This window comes from Cherax quadricarinatus, chromosome 32 (assembly GCF_038502225.1).
Source record: "Cherax quadricarinatus isolate ZL_2023a chromosome 32, ASM3850222v1, whole genome shotgun sequence".
In the NCBI taxonomy this organism is placed as follows: Eukaryota; Metazoa; Arthropoda; class Malacostraca; order Decapoda; family Parastacidae; genus Cherax; species Cherax quadricarinatus.
Window position 1 is genome coordinate 157577 of NC_091323.1, and position 21009 is coordinate 178585.

A 21009-nucleotide genomic window follows, 5' to 3' on the forward strand; every position below is an offset into this window, starting at 1 on the left:
TTCTGTCTCCCTTCTTAAAGATGGGGACTACATTTGCCTTCTTCCATACTTCAGGTAGTTGCCCAGTTTCAAGGGAAGTGTTGATGATTTTGGTTAGTGGCACACGTAGTGTCCCTGCTCCCTCTCTAAGGACCCATGGAGAGATGTCCGGTCCCACCGCCTTTGAGGTATCAAGGTCACTTAGGAGCTTCTCCACCTCCTCCTCAGTTGTGTGTAATTCATCCAACACTTGTTGGTATATTCCTTGTTGCTGTACCCCACTGTTTTGTCTTCCCATTGTCCCCTCAGCCTCCACTGTAAATACTTCCTGAAATCTCATGTTGAGTTCCTCACATACCTCCTGGTCGTTTCTTGTGAGCTCCCCACCTTCCTTCCTCAGCCTGTTTACCTGGTCCTTGACTGTTGTCTTCCTTCTGATGTGGCTGTAGAGTAGTTTCGGGTCAGACTTGACTTTCAATGCTATGTCAGTTTCATACTGCTGCTGCGCCTCCCTCCTCATCTGTGCGTACTCGTTTCTGGCTCGTCGACTAATCTCTTTATTCTCCTGAGTCCTTTGCCTTCTGTACTTTTTCCATTCTCTAGAGCACTTAGTTTTTGCCTCCCTGCACCTTCAGGTATACCAAGGGATTGTTCTGTCCTTCCCATTATTTCTGTTACCCTTGGGAACAAACCTTTCCTCTGTCTCCTTGCATTTTGTTGTTACAAAGTCCATCATTTCGTTTACTGGTAAGTAAGACACATAGGCAACAGTTAGGCAGCTTTATTCCGAAACGTTTCGCCTACGCAGTAGGCTTCTTCAGTCGAATACAGAAAGTAGGCAGGAACAGTAGAGATGTGAAGACGACGTAATCAGTCCATCACCCTTAAAGTCGTAGATTTGAGGTTGTCAGTCCCTCAGCCTGGAGAAGTTCAGTTCGATAGTCAGATAGTTCCTGACTATGGAACTGAACTTCTCCAGGCTGAGGGACTGACAACCTCAAATCTACGACTTTAAGGGTGATGGACTGATTACATCGTCTTCACATCTCTACTGTTTCTGCCTACTTTCTGTATTCGACTGAAGAAGCCTACTCTGTAGGCGAAACGTTTCGGAATAAAGCCGCCTAACTGTTGCCTATGTGTCTTACTTACCAATCTGTCGGTATTGTATACCATTTTGATATTCATTTCGTTTACTGATTTTCCTACCAACTCCTGTTCCCACTGAACCTCCTGCAGGAAGATCCTCATTCCTGTGTAGTCCCCCGTTTTATAGTTTAGCTTTTCCCTTTCTACTCCTGTTACCCTCTGCACTTTTAGCTCCACGATGTATTCAAAGCTCATAACTACATGGTCGCTAGCTCCAAGGAGCCTTTCATAAGTGATGTGCTCAATGTCTGAGCTACTCAGAGTGAAGACGAGGTCCAGTCTTGTTGGTTCATCCTCCCCTCTCTCTCTGGTAGTATCCCTAACATGCTGGTGCATGAGATTTGCGAGCACCACATCCATCATCTTGGCTCTCCATGTTTTGGGACCCCCATGTGGCTCCAGATTTTCCCAATCAATCTCCCTGTGATTGATGTCGCCCATGACCAGTAACTTCGCTCTACTTGAGTGAGCCCTTCTTGCCATCTCAGCTAGAGTGTCCACCATTGCTCTGTTGCACTCATCATATTCCTCTCTTTGCCTCCTGCAGTTCTGTGGTGGGTTATACATCACTGCAATGACTACCTTTTGTTCCCCTGACTGAACTGTACCTACTATGTAATCCATTTCTTCAATCTCGTCCATACCTTCCATTTCTTGATAACTCCACCGGTTATTTATTAGTAGTGCAACCCCTCCTCCCCCCTGCTCCTTCTAGCCTTCCTCAGGATCTGATATCCAGGTGAGAAGATTGCATCTGTTATTATCCCAGTGAGTTTTGTTTCTGTAACCACTACGATGTCTGGGGACATCTCCTTGATTCTTTCATGCCACTCATCACATTTATTCGTTATTCCATCCGCGTTCGTGTACCAAGCCTTCAACTTCTTTTCAATAACTGTGGTCTGGGGAGAGAGGTGGGTTAGGGGGAGCAGGTGCCCTGGTAGGGGCCTATATGGGGGTTGGTGCGGGGGTGGGGTCTGTGGAGTGGGGTGTGGGGGCAGAGGGCCTATCTGGGGTTTCAGTGGGGGTGGGGGTGTGGTGAGGGGGATGGGGGAAGAGTGCCTATGGGGGGTTACAGTGGGGGAGGGGGTTGTTGTGAGGGGGATGGGGATAGAGGGTGCAGTGTGTGGGTTGTTGTGGGTTACTGTGAGGGTGGGGTCTGTGGTGAGGGGGATGAGGGGAGAGGGCACATTGTGTGGGTTACTGTGGGTTTCTGTGGGGGTGGGGTTTGAACTGAGGGGGATGTGCGGGTTACAGAGGGTTACTGTGGGGGTGGGGTTTAGTGAGTGGGGTACAGTGAGTGGGTTTTGGGTTAGGTCGTTTGATTACTTTGGGAATGCCATGGTTGTGTTCCTTCTGTGGGTGGTACTGGAGGGGGTTGTGTTTGTTCTTCCACGAGGGCCTGATTTCTCCTGCTTTCCACCTTCCTTGCCTCCCATTCCTCCTTGTGACGTTGCACCCTCTCTTTCAGTGTCATCCTTTCTTCTTGTGTTCTGTTTCGGTCGAGGTACACACTCCGGAACACCTGATTGTCCCTTAGGCGTGCTTTCTCCTGCTTTCTGCCTTGAAAATCACTCTGACTGGACGCTTTTTTCCCCTTCCCAAACCACCCAATTATCCGAAAATTTGTCAGCTGGGTCATGTCGTCCTCTCCTATTGCTTTCATGATGCTTTCAATCATTTTTTCTCCCTCTTAATGTGGGCATACTGATTTACGAGATGGCCCTCACCTCTTTTGATATCCCTACAAATTCCTTTCCTCTGCCCTAAAAGATGTTGGAACCTAATGCTCATCCATTTCGGATCATTTCTATTCGATCTCATTTCTCTAATTGGAATAAATGTTCTTTGGGCTGCGTGCATAGTGTTTAGAAAACTGTCTTATTGATTGTTCTCTTCGCTACCCCAGTCCACAGATGACAAGTGTTCTCTAAGCCCATTGCAATCTGCTAAGCAGAAATCGATACTAAAAGTAATTGATTTGTAGTCGCTTGCGCAAAGTTGCTCTGTAATCTCAAGATTATTAATAAGGGTAACCTTGTTAGCCAGAACCAAATCAAGAAGGTTATTTCACCTTGTTGGTTCTGTCACAAACTGCTCCCAAGAAACAGTTTTGAACTACCTCCAGGAAGTCGTATGACTCAAGACTCCCAGTCACTGAATTCCAGTCTATTTGATTGAAGTTCAAAGTCTCCTATAATTACTACGTTATCGTGCCTTGTGGCCTTAACAGTTTCCTCCTAAAGTATTCTCTTTTGGTCCCTATCCAAGTTTGGGGGACGGTAAATCACCCCGAAAATTATTTTATCATACCCTTCCAAAAATTCTGCCCAGACACTCTATGTGTGTTCTTTTAGTGTTAATACTCATATTTATGCAGCAAATTAAGTGTTGTCTGACATACATCGCTACCCCGCCCACCTTCCCGTTTCTTCTATCAACGTGGTATAACTTAAATTCTTGAATATGACATTCAGCAGGCATGTCCTGATTCTTTATATCAGAACACAGCAGTTGAGGGGAAAGGTCATGAAGACCTACTGTTGTGAATAAGTTAATTTTCCGGTGCCTATTTTCTAACATGTGAAATGTATTGAAGGCATATATTGTTTTGTATATATTGTTACTGTTTATCTGCCTTTCCTAGTTAAACTTAAAGTACTGACCACATGTTTAAATAACATTTTGTTTAGTTTACAAACCATGAGGAGCGTAGGGTGGCTTATTTTTAAATACCTTTATATATACCCATAGACGAGGTATTTTACTCCCTCCAGTGTGCACACACAATAAGGATACCAGCAAAGCACAGGGACGTGCTTTTTGTGTGCAGAGAGTGCAAAACACTGTTGTGTATTGGACTGTGTTTCAGGGACTTCCACAGACTGTAATAGTTCTAGGAACATGAGAAGTGCCCGTAAATATATGTATATTTGTTGAAACAGAAGCAATGCGAAGCCTTTGAACGTTGTGTGTGTGTGTGTGTGTGTGTGTGTGTGTGTGTGTGTGTGTGTGTGTGTGTGTGTGTGTGTGTGTGTGTGTGTGTGTTTATATTGTAGTATATATAACAATACTTAGCACACATTGTAGAAGACATGGATCTTATGGGCCACAACATTTACTGGACAATATAAAAATAACAGAAAATCCAAAATATATGTGTATGCACACATACACACATATTTTGGCATACCTCTGCTCACGTATGCATACAGAAAATACACATGTAAATTCAGAAAAAACACATATGCATACATTCGTACATTTACTGTATAATTATGGGAGTACACATATGTACCAAAATTCACATACACACTTACATAGTTACATTTTCCATTGCCGCCATTTTATGACCACTTCAATATTCCTCTTGCATGCATTGAAGTATATAAGGCTGGGCTTATGGAACACGGGGATATCTTTCTTGGATCGCCCGAAATACTTCTGGTTTATTTTAGATTAGGTTAGGTTGGGTAAGGTTCGTCAGGAAACAGTACAAGTGTTTCCTGACGCGGGTCTTTGTCAGATGATGACCCGCTATTAGATAGAGCTTTTGGTCATCTGACCGAGGCCTTCCGCTGGCTTACCTGACTATCCTCCGCTGAGAAATATTTCTTCTGCTTCGCACGTTTTTTTTAATATAATGCCGAGGCACTAGAACGATGATTAATGCATTGGAGTCATAGGTGAGATGCAGTAGTTGGATATACCTTCACGTGTGGGTAGGACCCACTAGAGAGATACCGGAGTCTGTGCAGGCGAGATATCTCTAAATGAAGATATGTGGATATTGCATGTGTGTCTTACTCAGGATTCTTTCAGAAATACACCACTGGTCTAATTAAATCCAACTTTGCATAGCGTCCCCCCCCCCCCCAAAAAAAAAAAAATAAAAAATAAAAACACAGATACATTTACATTTTAAATAAAGTTTGAAGCGCAGAATATGAGAACATATCAATATATTTACACAGAATTATTACAATAAAGAAAAAAAGACGCAAACATGTGAGATCCGTGGAAGAAATGAAGTTGAGTTTCTTGTATCAAGAGTCGTCTTCTAGCTCAGGGACCTCCTTTGAGGAACTAAAAATATTTAAATATTCGGCAGAAAAAGTATGCTTCAATTTGAGGCAATTTATTTTATTTAAGGTAATTTGTTTTAAAGAAATTTTGTATGTGATAAGTCTTAAATATGTCAGATTGAAAGTAAAAATAGTGTAATGAGGGAAAAGTTGAAGGAAAGAGTTTGTGTCACTAGAAAAAGTTTGATAATCGCTAAATAAAAGTCGATATAGGATTACGTAAACCTCATATGCCTCTATAAATATTTATTTCTTTCAACACACCGGCTGTATCCCACCGAGGCGGGGTGGCCCAAAAGAAAAAAACAAAGTTTCTCCTTTCAAATTTAGTAATATATACAGGAGAAGGGGTTACTAGCCCCTTGCTCCCGGCATTTTAGTCGCCTCTTACAACACGCATGGCCTACGGAGGAAGAATTCTGTTCCACTTCCCCATGGAGATAAGAGGAAATAAACAAGAACAAGAACTAGAAAGAAAATAGAAGAAAACCCAGAGGGTTATGTATATATACGCTTGTACATGTATGTGTAGTGTGACCTGAGTGTAAGTAGAAGTAGCAAGACGTACCTGAAATTTTGCATGTCCATGAGACAGAAAAAAGGACACCAGCAATCCTACCATCATGTAAAACAATTACAGGCTTTCGTTTTACACTCACTTGGCAGGACGGTAGTACCTCCCTGGGTGGTTGCTGTCTACCAACCTACTACCTAGATAAATATTTATATAGAGGAATAATATTTTGAAAGTAGATAAAAATATAAGAATATATAAAAACATATATAAATAGAAAAGATTTGTTATAGTCATTCATATACCAAGATAATAATTTCCTCCCTTCATTCGTTCTTATTTAACCACTAGAAAAATAAGATAATTCAGAGCTGCCACTATAACTAACATATTAACTTAAACCTCAGAAAATCAGATCCCCCTCAATTCCACTCGAGTAACAGACTTTAAACACTTTAGAGGGCCATCCAAACTTTACATCCGACCGCCTCACACAGGAAAATACGGATTTCCATCAGGCGTCGTCCAGCATCCCATCCATTCTCCATGCCGGCCTAAACCCGTCTGAAGCTCTTTCCTGCACGCACTCCCTTATGTCATCATCGATCAGCTAATGTCATTTTACCCAGCAAATTTTCATAAAAATCCTTTACCTTCAAGTGTTCTCGTCGGAATAAGACAATGTTTAAAAATGCAAATAAATAACAAGAAAGTGCAGTCCTTGGAGCATCAATTTTTTATATATATACCGAAGGATACAATACATCTATACGGATATACCTGCACTTATAGGATCCGTGCAGGAGTGTAAAACTTAGAATAATTACATAATCACACGCACATCCATTATATATATATATATATATATATATATATATATATATATATATATATATAGGAATATTTTATTACATAATATGGCACAGAAGATTTAAGAGATACATTGTTGATATAAAGGTGGCATATACGGTACATGTTGTTACGTGTGTATCACCGATTATAAGGCGAAAATCTCATCCAGCTCCTCAGAGCTGGGGCGCGTGCCCAAAATGCAGCATGCATTACCCCTTTGAACAGCCGCACTGAGCCGCTGGAACAGAAAACTAGCTGCCCTGGGATCCCTAGTTACCCTGATGAGTCTTTTTCCCAGCTCCTTAAGGAAATTAGATGCACTCTTTCCCCATGAGCCAAGGGTCTCTGAGCCTATGGGAACAAACATATAATGATGGGCAAGTTCTCCATATTTTCTAGACTTTTGGGACTCCCTAAAGCTGGCAGCTGCCCCTCCTTCCTCCCTGGTGTATTGGAGATAGGTATCAGCCAAGGTAGATGCACATGTATAGTCCCACACCACCTGCTTCCCATCTGTCCAGGCTTGAAGGGTGATACCATCTGGACGCTTCTGGCTGCCATCAGATCTGCATAGTTGGGGTGGCTCCCTTACTGCTGGGCATCCAGCTGTTGTGAGGCTCCTCTTGATAATGTTATTAACCTCCTCATGTCTTGCAATCTTTCCCTCGGATTTACGGCACACAAGACCATGGTACCCGAATCGGTCTGCTGCTTCACTGCCACAAATACACCTGTGTTCGGCGAGAATAGGGGCGGCAAGTCGAAGGGCAACACCGATGCGGATGGTCTGTGGGTCGAGGCGTGTGCCAAGGCTGGAGTTGGGAACAGCCAACAGAAAGTCCCCAGCATGAGGGGCTCTCACTGCCAGCAGGCGGGCTCTATCCTTCCCTGACACACTCTGAAGCATCGTTGAGGCTATATTTTCCACTATTGGACCATCCCAGTGCGATTGTTTGTAGTTGTTGGGGGGAGCAGGTCTGGTTTCTGAGCCCGTTAGATTATCCCAGATCATTGCTCCGTCAAGGAATTTTTGGTCCTGGGCTCCAATCTTGTCCCTAAGATGTTCAGGGAGAATCGCTGCTACAAGCTCTCTGGATGCAATACACGAGGACAGAAAAGCAGGTAACGCAATCTGTGATGACTTGCGGACACCAATGCCTCCTAGTCTGACTGGAAGTGTAGCTTGGTTCCACTGCCCGTCTTCTAGAGTAAGGTTAAGTACTTTCGTAAAAATCTGCCTCAGAATACTGTCATATTCGTGCAGTATAGGGTTATCATATGAAGGTGCACATCTTAGGAAATATGTCAACCTGGGCAGACTCAAGCACTTTGTGAGAAGGTACAAGGCATCGTGGGTGTCCAGATTGCCTATTCGTTGTTCCATTCTCCTTAACTCTATATATATATATATATATATATATATATATATAATCTCGTATTGTAGCCACGTACGAGTGATATTTAATCAACGCTGCGACTAGCCGGGGGATGGAATTCCACGACGCTCTAATCCACAAAACCATACAAACCATACCACGGGCGGGGATCTATCCCCACCCGTAGTATGGTTTGTTTGCAATCGCGTCATTACGATTTCGTGAATCATGAAGACCATATAATCCATACAATGCAATTGTATGGTTCCGTGGGTTAGAGCGCCGTGGAATTCTCGCTCACCATGAGGCGGGCTAAAACAAATAGATGGGACGCCTTACCCAGCTATTACATTGCTTTTTAGGGTAGGGGTGTGTAGTGTGCCAGGTACGTTACAATTTATTCGACGTTCGTCGCGCACATATTTGCCATTACCTGTAGACCAGTGAACTAGCAATTCCGAGTGAAACAAGTCGGGTCCCACTGCTGCACTTATTGATACAGTCAGTCACGTGAAAGCCGGTGAATTCAGCCAAGGCTTGAGTGGCTTTCATTTTTAACATTTCCAGTATATTTTACTCTCATTATATTGCACATAATATATAATTTGAAGGAATACAAGGAAAAACAAATACCCCTGCTTGTTTGCATAGCCCTTTCTCTGCCCAGCTAAGTCCTTTCGACTTGATGGATCATTTACGTTCCGGTGCATCAGACCATCAGACTACCACATGTGTTCCTAATAAGAAGCAAACACCAACTTCTCCACTACATAACCTTACCACTGAAATATGGAAAAAGAAGTTACCAGCTTTTGGTTGACATAGAAGGTGAGAAAGGCTGGAGGCTGAGATCTCGGTGATGAACAGTTGATCATCACCTCCTGGTGTAGCTGGTGGCTGGAGCCAACACCACTGATCCGCGGCTCCTCATCCGGCAGGTCTGTGAGGGAATGTCACCAGAGAATATTAGTAAGAGCAACAGGGATAACTATAGGACCGTCGAGTGTTTTGTGTAACGTACCGGAATGAAATATACGTCATTTCCAACAGTAAACAAAATAACAGATGTTGAATGGGTAGTGGTTGATGTTTTGAACCTACGATTTATGAAGTTTTAATATTTTTGAGAGATACTGATAGGTAATATTTAACCTCAGTATCACATAATTAGTAAAAATATGTTCATGGAAAAATGTTAAATCCGATTGGATAATAGAGTATCACAAACTCTTGAAGGAGCGATCACAGGACACGTGGCTTGTTATTGTTTGAATTCACTGATAAAGAAAACTCTAATTATTAGTTGTCTCAGAAGGACCACCTGTCACTGGTCACCTAAACTGTTCCCTGGACGATATTCCTTTATAACTTGTCAATGCATCATTCCATCAACTTCAAAATTTCATCGTTGTTCTACTGTAACTTGGCAAATGCTTATTCCAATATTACCAAGTGCACATTCTGGTTAATTTTATAATGATCACTCTATGTTTCTTTTCTTTATGATAACCTGAGAAAAATCTCTTCTGATCGACTTCAAACTTTTAATAATGGTCACTGTATTACAGAATGGAAATAAATACTCTGGAAAACGTCAGAGAAGAATAAAGTTGATCCCATGTGTGGATTTTTCTTACATAATTTTCCTATAATTAATATGATTTAATTTAAATGTTAAGTGGTAATGTAAATATGGCGTATTAAGGGTCATCAAACTATCTAACTACTTGTGAGGAAGCGAGTGAGTGTTTCCAACTGTGTTGGGAAAGTGGTGTTGTATAGATGGCAAAGTAGTGTAGACTCACGAAATCGTAATGCCACGATTGCAAACAAACCATACCACGGGCGGGGATAGAACCCGCGATCAGAGAGTCATAAAACTTCATATATATATATGGCATGGTTTAAAGTAGTGTTGGACACGGGAGTGGAAGGTTGACTACTGGTCATCTCGGCTCTTTATTTGACCCCTGGAGAGAGGTCATGAAAAGAAAACTGAATCTGAGGAGTACTGCCCCGAGTGGCCGTCTTGAGAGGTAGTGTTGCTCTCTCAAGGAATTTGGAAATCGGCCAAATCTTCAGATAAAATTAATTAAGGTGTAATCAAATCATTATCGTCAGAAATTGATGAAGTTGACACTACAAGTAATGTACGCCTCCCAGGGTATTAATTTTCACTACAGGTATGTTAATTTATATTGGTCAATGTGAATTGCCTACAGAAAGGGAGGCGTTGGGATGTAACACCATAATCTTAATTTAGTGAGTAATATTGAAATGTCCGTTACGTTTTTTTCTAGACATGTAATTGATTTATATTTATATAAAATTACCCAAGTAAATTACTTAGGTCAAGTAAATGATATAATATACAGTCCACTTATAATTTGTCAGTGTTACTGGTATAAATTATCAAATAATTTTAAGAACTATAGGTTCTAATAATAATTTAAGGTCCGGACGTGTGAGACTTGATGACCTGAGAAGGTGGGCACGAAGGACGGACATTATTGTGACCTGGTGACCTTAAAGTCTCACTTCACTCTGAGGTGTATCAACATCAGTAAGTGTAAACTGTTTGATGTACCAAAGTCTCTTCACATTTATGGAGGTGAAATGTTAATTCAGAACATTGACAGTAAAATTTACCCACATAAATTTTCACATGTATCAGTAATCTTTCCAACGAGGATAGACTGAAGGCACAGAATTTGTACTCTCTAGACAGGCGTAGAATTAGGGAAGATATGATTGAGCTGTATAAATGGAAAACAAAAAAAAATAAAGGGTTTGGTAATAGAGTTGTGGGTTAGTGAAATAAATTCCCGAGTAGCGTCATTAAAATTAAAACATTTAGTGGTTTTAAAATTAGGTTAAACAAGTGGGTGTGAGTTGGACCTGTTTAGCATGAGCCAGTAGGCCTCCAGCAGTGCTCATTCCTTCTTAAGTAAGTGTATCTTGGACATGTCTATCATGGGCCAGTAGACCTGCTGCAGTGCCTCTTTTTTCATTTGCTCTAATGTTCTAACTCTAATAACAATAATAATCTTTATGATGAGAGTAAGACACATGTGCAACATCTGGGTATCTTTATTGTAGACGTTTCGCCATCCAGTGGCTTTATCAATACAAATTCCAGGACATAACTTGAAGACAGTAGAACTATGTACAGAAGATGAGGTAATCAGTCCCTCAACCTAGGGACTGATTACCTCATCTTCTGTACATAGTTCTACTGTCTTCAAGTTATGTCCTGGAATTTGTATTGATAAAGCCACTGGATGGCGAAACGTCTACAATAAAGATACCCAGATGTTGCACATGTGTCTTACTCTCATCTTGTCGGTATTATATACCTTTCGTACACAATAATCTTTATATCTACAAGTACATGATACAACTTATACAGACCATAGCTGACATATAATACATTCTATTTAGAAAGCACTTGGTTATGCAGAGAATTTCGGGCAACATAGATTAATCTTTGTAGATGAATGGTTCAGGGAACCGACATGTTGATAAATTAGACACATGTGCAACTCTTGGGTATCTTTATTGAGGAAACGTTTCGCCACACAGTGGCTTCATCAGTCCATACAAAGGAGAATCTTGAAGAACAGGAGGAGAATGAGGTAATCAGTCCCTCAGGATGTGACCCACACCAGTCAGCTAAAACCCATAGCAAGTGTCTTAAGGAAACAAGCTAAATATGTTTACCTGTAGATGAATGGTTCAGAGAACCGACAAGTTGATAAATTAGACACATGTGCAAAACTTGGGTATCTTTATTGAGGAAACGTTTCGCCACACAGTGGCTTCATCAGTCCAAACAAAGGAGAATCATGAAGAACATGAGTTTGAGGTAATCAGTCCCTCAGCCTTGAGTCGATGTGGTCAGTCCATCAATCTTGAAAAGAATACAGCATATGTGCGAAGAAATACCTATATACTGCAGGCTGGAGAGGTGCAGCAGTCGTAGGTGTTGTCACATTTGTCCAATGTGGAAGCAGGTCATGCCCAAGGGTTAGGCAAGTGAAGAATTCCCTGTATTAAGATCACTTGCCTAACTCTTGGGCATGGCCTGCTTCCACATTGGACAAATGTGATACCACCTACAACTGCTGCACCTCTCCTGCCTACAGTATATAGGTACTTCTACGCACATATGCTGTATTCTTTTCAAGATTGATGGACTGACCACATCGACTCAAGGCTGAGGGACTGATTACCTCAAACACCTCCTGTTCTTCAATGTTCTCCTTTGTATGGACTGATGAAGCCACTGGCGAAACGTTTCCTCAATAAAGACACCCAAGTGTTACACATATGCCATTTTTACCTGTACCGGGGATCGAACAACGGACGCTCAGTGCATGAGCTGTTCGGAAATTTTACACCACCGAGTAAAGGTCTTCTCCAATGAGGATAAGACTTACTCCAAACAGAAAATAGCATAATGACTTGGAGGAAAGACTTAATATTAAATCGAAATGCTTACTCCTTGATAAAAAAAAAAAAAGCTTATTCACGAAAAAAGGTGTACTATGATAAAATTAGGCTTACTGAAAAATGGAAAAGCTAGCTCTAAAAATGAAAAAGCTAGCTCTAAAAATGAAAAAGCTAGCTCTAAAAATGAAAAAGCTAGCTCTAACTTGAAAATCGAGTTAAGGCTTACTCCAAGAACAAAAAGATAAGGACAGTAAGAAATATTTGCTCCACAGAGGAATTTCAAGAGAGGAAAGGTTTAATTTAAGAAGAAAAGAGTTTCTCAGGGGAGGAAAGGATGACTCCAATTAACAAAGCCTTTGTAAACAAGAGGCATATTTCCCAGAAGGAAATGTTAATTCAAATGTTGACTCTGAGGACGACATGCATACTCAAAGCAGGAAGATCTTATTACTAAGAGGAAATATTTACCTTCAAGAGGAACTGTTACACCAAGAAACAAAGGCACACTACAAGCACGAGAAACTTACTCCTATTACAATGCACTTATTACAGAGATGGAAGACTTTCTCCAAGGAATTCCCTACTTTAAGGAAGAAACTCAAGCTCCAGTGACAAAAGGCTTATACACAAATAATCCATACATAGGAGAGAAGAGCTTTACGACGAGTATGACATTGTAAATGGCCCAAGACGAACCGAAACGTCGTAGTAAGCGCCTCTCTCCAATGTGCGGGTTATTTACGTATTGTTCCAGTCACGGTATTGTACCTTTTTGTTCTTTACAAAAGGCTTATTCTAAATTGGAAATATTTATTCTGAAGAGGATAGGTTTACCACAAGGAGGAGAAGATTATTCCATTTGTGAATGGATTACTTCAAGGACAGAAAACATATTTCAATAAGGAAATTCCTTGAGTCCAGACAGAAAAATGTTTATCCAACGAGAAGAAAGCTTACTCGAGGAAGGAATTACCTTACTCTGGCTGGCCTTACTCAGAGGAAGAAAGGAAAAATAAGAATTTTAATGAAATTATTTATCAGAGGAGGGAAGGCTTATTTCACTGAGAAACGGCTTTTTCAATTAAAAAGGCTAGTTACCAGAGCGAACGACGTACTCAAAGGAGGAAAGGTATTGGGAAGAAAGGCGTAATACAAAGAGAAAAGGCTTTATCCAGAGACGAAATGTTTACTCCAAGGATTAATGGCTTGTTCCAAGGAGAAAGGTTCACTTCAAGGAAGATGGACACATCAAGAAATGATCCATCCACCACAGACTTATTATTATTATTTACTACAAAGAAACTGATTACTCCAATGACGAAAGGTTTACTCCGACAACAGAAGGCTGGCATCAAGGAGGGGAAGTTTACTACAATGACGAGAGGCTTACTCCAAAGATTCACGAAACCGTAATGACACGATTGCAAACAAACCATACCACGGGTGGGGTTAGAACCCGAGATCAGAGTCTCAAAACTCCAGACCGACGCCTTAGCCACTCGACCAGTGGCTTACGCGACGGTCTGGAGTTTTGAGACATTCTGATCGCGGGTTCTAACCCCACCCCTGGCATGTTTTGGCTTACTCCAAGAATGAAAATCCTACTCCAAGAAGGAAAAATGTGGGCTTACTCCATAGACACCTCCATAGACACAAGGTTGGGGAACAAAGACTTGATTTATTCCAAGCTAGAAGAAATGTTGATACTGACAGTGTGTAGATAGACATTTCCACAGTTCAAGACGAAGCCACTTGTGGCGCTACGTCTCAATGAAATTTTTGATCTGTGCGTAGGTGTCTTTATCTGGAAGGTTTGAATACTTATTCGAAGGAAGAAAGGTTTATTCCGAGGAAGAAAGGTTTATTTCGAGGAAGAAATGTTTTAACAATGAAAGTCAAACATTATGGAGGAAACAATGATGGAGAAAAGATTTTTAGCGAGGATTAAAGGCTTCTTACTTCATGGAGGTAAGAGTTACTCAAAGGAATAATGGCTTACTCTAAGAAAAAAACGCAGACCAGAAGAGGAACTATTTATTCCAAGGAGGAATGATGTTGCTGTGTTAAACAAGTAACATCATATTAATGGTAAACAATACCATTGAGTAAGGGAGTAAGATACATTGGTAACAATTGAATATCTTCATTGTTGATTCGATATGCAGACTCAACAGATTTCTTCACTGGAATATAAAGGTGACAGTGATACAATGGAATCTTGGTACAAACAAACCACATAGACAACATTAATGCTCGATCACTAGTTATGAGTGATAAGGACTGGATTTGAGAAAGTCCGGCTGTGCTTGGGTACAGTAATCCTGTACAATAGTCCTTACTTTCTTATTTTCACTAGTGGGACGCGCCACCTCTGGCGTTATCTATAATACCGCATCTTAGTTCTGACTCCAGTACAAAATGCTGTATTTTCATCTGTTAGATTCACAGAACATTTATCAAGACTGAGGGACTGACCACCTAACCGTTATCACAGCATTTCTAGTGTACACTATCGACAAGGTAATGAATAAGAGTGATATACTTGAACAGCACCTGAGTATCTGTATTCTAACGACGTTTCGCCCACCAATGCCTTGATCAATTCAATATGGAGGTTATTTGAAGACAGCTGGAGACAGTAGAAGACGAAGTAATCAGTCCCTCAACATGACTCACGAAATCGTAATGACACGATTGAAGCTAGCTGGCCCAGTGGCTAAGGCGTCGGTCTGGAGTTTTGAGACACTGATCTCGGGTTCTAACCCCGCCCGTGGTATGGTTTAATCAGTCCCTCAACGTAAATGACTGCTCACCATCGTAGTCTTGACTATGGTGGTCAACACCGTTGACCTTACTGGTAATGTGTAACTTTAACATAAATTACTTGACTAAGACAGTAAACAAACTATCTTGGTACAGAAGACGTCGATAACATTACTCATTGTTTGGTACGGAAACTTACTTTAATGAATAAAAGCTTTCTCAAAGAATAAGATAGACACTCCAAGGAGAAAAAGCTCAATCCGAGGAGAAAAGTTCTCATGAGGAATGACTTACTCCAAGGGAGAAAAGATTTATTACAAGTATTAATTAATGAGATCCTCCGGGGAAGAGAGGCTTATCTCAGTCAGAGAAAGTCGAGAGAGGAAATGTTTATTCCAATGGTGAAGAGAAAGTTGAGAAGAAATGTTTATTCCAATGGTGAAGAGAAAGTTGAGAGAGGAAATGTTTATTCCAATTCCGAAGACGATATATTTACTCTAAGGGCGAAAATCTTTCTCCAAGCAGATTTATTCCAAGTACGAAAAGTCTATTCCAAGTGAGACTGCCTACAAAAAAAAACTTATTCCAAGGAGCAGAGACTTTGCGAGGAAAGACTTTCTTCAAGGATGAAAGGCTTATTACAAAAAAAAGCCTTGAAGGTTTGTTCCGAGGAGGGAATATTCTCTCAGTTTAGCAAAAGTTTATTCCAAAGTGAAAAGATTTTGTTGCAAAGAAAATTTTTTTTCCAAAAATGAAATTCTTACTCCAAGGAAACAAGATCCAAACAGAAAAGTCTTATTAAAATGCTGAAATATTCACACTAAGGACGGAAAGTTTACTACTATGGCGGAAAGTTTACTACTATGACGGAAAGTTTACTACTATGGCGGAAAGTTTACTACTATGACGGAAAGTTTACTACTAGGACGGAAAGTTTACTACTAGGACGGAAAGTTTACTACTATGACGGAAAGTTTACTACCAGGACGGAAAGTTTACTACTATGACGGAAAGTTTACTACTAGGACGGAAAGTTTACTACTATGACGGAAAGTTTACTACTAGGACGGAAAGTTTACTACTATGACGGAAAGTTTACTACTATGACGGAAAGTTTACTACTATGGCGGAAAGTTTACTACTATGACGGAAAGTTTACTACTATGACGGAAAGTTTACTACTATGACGGAAAGTTTACTACTAGGACGGAAAGTTTACTACCAGGACGGAAAGTTTACTACCAGGATGGAAAGTTTACTACTATGACGGAAAGTTTACTACTATGACGGAAAGTTTACTACCAGGACGGAAAGTTTACTACTATGACGGAAAGTTTACTACCAGGACGGAAAGTTTACTACTATGGCGAAAAGTTTACTACTATGACGGAAAGTTTACTACTAGGACGGAAAGTTTACGACCAGGATGGAACATTTACTACCAGGACGGAAAGTTTACGACCAGGACGGAAAGTCTACTACCTGGACGGAACGTTTACTACCAGGACGGAAAGTTTACTGCCAGGGAGACAGGTATACTATAGGAAGAAACGTGTATTTTATGAGAGAGAAGAATATTACAAGAGGTAAAGTCTTATTCTGAGAAGGAAAGGTTTGCTCAGATTATTTAATTCATGTTAAGCGTTAGACCCGTGAGGGTCATTCGCAGTAAGACGTGGTAAAGTCTCGATCCTCTGTCTGCTGAGCACAAGATAGCCACGCTTCCTGTTTGTTGTCACCTGAAGGTATACTCAAACATCTCAAAGACTGAAAGGTATACTCCAAGGATGAAAGGATCTCCGGAAGTGAAATAGGATTACTTAAGGAAAGTTTTAATCCAAGGATTTAAAACTTTAAGGATGAAGGATTATTGAAAATAAGAAATATATATATTGTAAAGAGGAAAGCATTAATTACTCCAAGAAGAAAAAAATTATTATGAATAGAAAATGATTATTCTGAAGAGAAAATACTTAACTGAAAGACAAACGGCTTATTCCAGACAAAAGACTTAGTCCAAAGATAAAATGTCTGGTCCAAGAAGGAAAAACTTGCATGAAATAGGAAAATTTCTCCAATAAGGAAAATCTAATTTAAAGAGGAAAGAAATTGTGGCAGTGAAGACAAGCATATTCCAAAGAATAAATGCTAACTCCAAAGACGAAAAGGTTTATTAAAAAAAAAGATATTCCCAGAAGAAAGATACTCAAGTTTTTCTGTGTCAGAAAAGTAAGACTTGATCATCACAGCAACACACCTGTTTCGCAAGATGAAATTTCACTAGTGAGTAAAGCTCACCTGTGACCTCATTTCTATGCTGGAACACCTCACTTTCCAGGATATAATTCTCTGGTCTCGCGTATTTGTTTAAGCCTGAGTCAATTATTTTGTACCATGTCTGAGAGACTGATTATCTGAACTTTTCTCTGTACTTCGTCTACTCTCTCCAGACTTTTTATTTTCGTTTAAGCTTGAGGGAATGTTTACCTTAGACTTCTCCATTTCTTTTACTGTCTCCAGGTTTGTTATCCATCCTAGTATTCGACTGATAAAGCCTCCAATTCAGGTGAAACGTTTTGTCAATACAGATACTCAGTGTTGCCTAATTGTCATACCAACTTGTCGGGATTGCATACCATTTACAATATGATAACGTTATTGAAGCAAAAAATTTGGTTACCTCTAAAAAATACGTTAGACAAATATTAGAAAGAATGGTATTGCTTTCCAGTGATTAGCTGGAATCAATGCTAAAACATCGAGGAGCTTTAAGAATAAAGTGAACTAAAAAAATATTAACAAATATGGGATGGATTTGACAAGGAGCTGCTAAGTATAGGCCAGAAGACCTGCTGCAGAGTTCCTTCAATCATATGTTCTTCAAAACTTACTACAAGGGAGACAAGCATACTCCAGAAGCGAGATATTTATTCCAAGAACGACGGAAATACCCCGTGTACAAAATTCGTACTGCATGGCGGAAAGGCTCACTACAAGGTACAAAAGCTAAACTAAATCTGAGAATATTATTTGTGTTACAATTCTTCGAGTTCTTTCTTAGGAGACTATCTTGTTTAGGTTTTATTATGAAGCTCAGTATAGTTTTTTCCGGAAAATTAGTCTTAGGGGAAAACTATAAAGTTCATAGTGTAAACAATGCGTCTTGTGTAACGTCATAACTTAACGGCGACAGCCAGCCAAGTATCAGCAAGTTATTGCTTGAATGTGTTTGACTAGGTAGGTTCAACTCTACTTTTACAATTCATATGTTTATACATATGCACACGAATGTATTCACACATATGCATATGTATATATACATATACATAAGTAAATATACTGTATGCACACGCATATAAATGCAGATGTACATTTTTTTCACGCATACATAGCAAATACATATATACGCGCACACACATACCAACTCTCAAATGTTCATATGTTCCCTTACACATATGCACTCACAGTGGAGTAATTTGCTCCACACTGTAAGCGGGGGCGCCTGAATATGATAAGATGGGAAGGTAAGGCGATTCCATCCCATATTTTGTGATGCAGGACAAGATAACTAGTTGACAAATCTTTTCGACATAGTTGCTAGTGGAAACTTCTAGTCATGAATTTATTACAAGACATGTCTCACAAGTCCTTATTTTAATGATTTATTAACAGTGATTGTAACAATAAAAGAAGACTGGTATTTAATTAAGGATGCAACAGTAAATGATGACACCCTTGGAAATTCTGTGATCAGAAATTTCTCTGCCGAAGGCACGCAAGATGACTCACGAAATGGAAATAACACGACTCACTCGTTATTGTTTCAAACACCACCTGTTCCGTGGTTTGTTTGCACGCAAGATGGCCCAGGCATGGCAGTTAACAGGTCTTACCCAACGTCGAGATGCCTAAATGTTGGGTGCCAGATTTAAGGCAGTTGTTAGCCATGCATAACCAGTCCTGTCTGCTTCTGTTTACAGTGAATTGACGCGATTTTGCGATGGACTGATAATTAACAAAACGGGGTAACGTTCCAACAAAATGTGCGAGAATATTGTGACGTTCTGAAAGCATGCGACACGGTTTTCTGACTCTAGTATCAAGTACAGTGAAGTAAGTGAACTGAAGTGACCAAATAACGAACAGTGAATGCTAGGTTCCAGAGAGGTAAGTTATTCCTATTTGGGATGTACGTTAACAGAAGACACGGATATCTGGTCCCATTTGTATGATAGTATTAACAGCACAACGTTACTGTGAGATTCTTGTAAGTCTAGTTTCCTCGTATCCGCCCATTACGCAGCTTCAGTGTTTTATATATGCAGTCGAGCACTCAAACATCCAAACACTGGGCAAGTCTCCTTACACCTGCCCCTGTTCACCTACCAGTAAGTAGCAACCTCATTGTTAGACGACTGTTGGTATTCGTACTCTGGGAAAATTAACGCAAGTTTCCCAAAATGCTTTGCATAATCAAGGGTTTTCTATATAGTATGACAGTAATGTTAGCTAGGAATATATGAATAATTTACAAAATTAAAGGTAATTTTATTATTATTATTATTATTATTATTATTATTATTATTATTATTATTATTATTATTATTATTATTACTGGGGGGCATCGACACCATGCCTAACCCTTCTAGGGTAGGGTAGGTGCCTGAGCCCGAGCTTTAGCTCATAAGACTGTCATTCCCATTTGCCCCCTTGGGGCGGGGATGGCAGACCAGAGAGGCCTAGCTTGTGGCTAGGCCTGGGGACAGTTGGTCCCAAAGATGAGGAGGTACTTGTGCCTCCTCCCATGGGAGACTTAGGTCTCAGACAATCCCTAAAGAGGGAGCCAAGGCCGGGCCACCACTTGGAAAAGGCCCGGGCCGGGAGAATACCGGCGAATCTTTAATAATAATAATAATAATTATTACTGGGAAAATGTAATAGGCGATCAAAGATCAAAACTCAGATTAGAACATGCTAACAAGTCAGTCAAGAAACAGCTTAAAACAGCAATGTATATCGGGTACTTTAAACATCTAACCCCATCTTTTAATTAATTTCTTCCTCCTGCTACAAGTACATATCATGCTTGAACTTTATCGAAGAGGTTGCACCGTACACAAGTTGCACCGTGCACAGGTTGCACCGTGCACAGGTTGCACCATGCACAGGTTGCACCATGCACAGGTTGCACCGTGCACAGGTTTCACCGTGCACAGGTTGCACCGTGCACAGGTTGCACCCTACACAGGTTGCACCGTGCACAGGCTGCAGTTGCTGTGTATTTAACAACAATTAAAATGGGGGATGCTTACCAACGTTTAAAAACCCATAAATAAATTACCTCCGCCACATATTCAGATGTATATGCATATGAAAGTGCACGAATTTATATACTTGTAGATACATATACATAGGCATTCATTTGAATATGCATACATACGTACACGTACTTTTTACAAAGATTCGAAATAAATTTACTGACGATAATCTACACTCCATTCTCCGGTTGACGATTAAGAATTCAATGTCAATATCAAAAATGTTGTTTCTGAAACAGTGCCGGAATACTCTTGGAGAAACTTACACTGTCACAACTTAAGTGGAAAGCTGAACATAATGTATTGTTGATAAATTAGACACATGTGCAACTCTTGGGTATCTTTGCTGAGGAAACGTTTCGCCACACAGTGGCTTCATCAGTCCATACAATGGTTCTGTGAACCATTCATCTACAATCCTGTCAGACACAGCAACTTCTTGGGATCTTAATACTTGGGAATTCTTCGCTTGCCTAACCCTTGGGCACAACCTACCTCCACATTGGACAAATGTGACACCA

The 21009-nt window shown here is 40.4% G+C and overlaps 1 protein-coding gene across 1 annotated transcript in view; it reads right to left on the minus strand.

Moving 5' to 3' along the window:
* LOC128690338 (uncharacterized) overlaps positions 1 to 21009 on the minus strand; it is a 58968-nt gene that overhangs the window by 31063 nt on the left and 6896 nt on the right. Inside the window, exon 3 of the mRNA XM_070090723.1 lies at positions 8762 to 8895. Coding sequence (XP_069946824.1) covers positions 8762 to 8895 — 134 coding nt within the window. The remainder of the gene's footprint in view (positions 1 to 8761; positions 8896 to 21009) is intronic.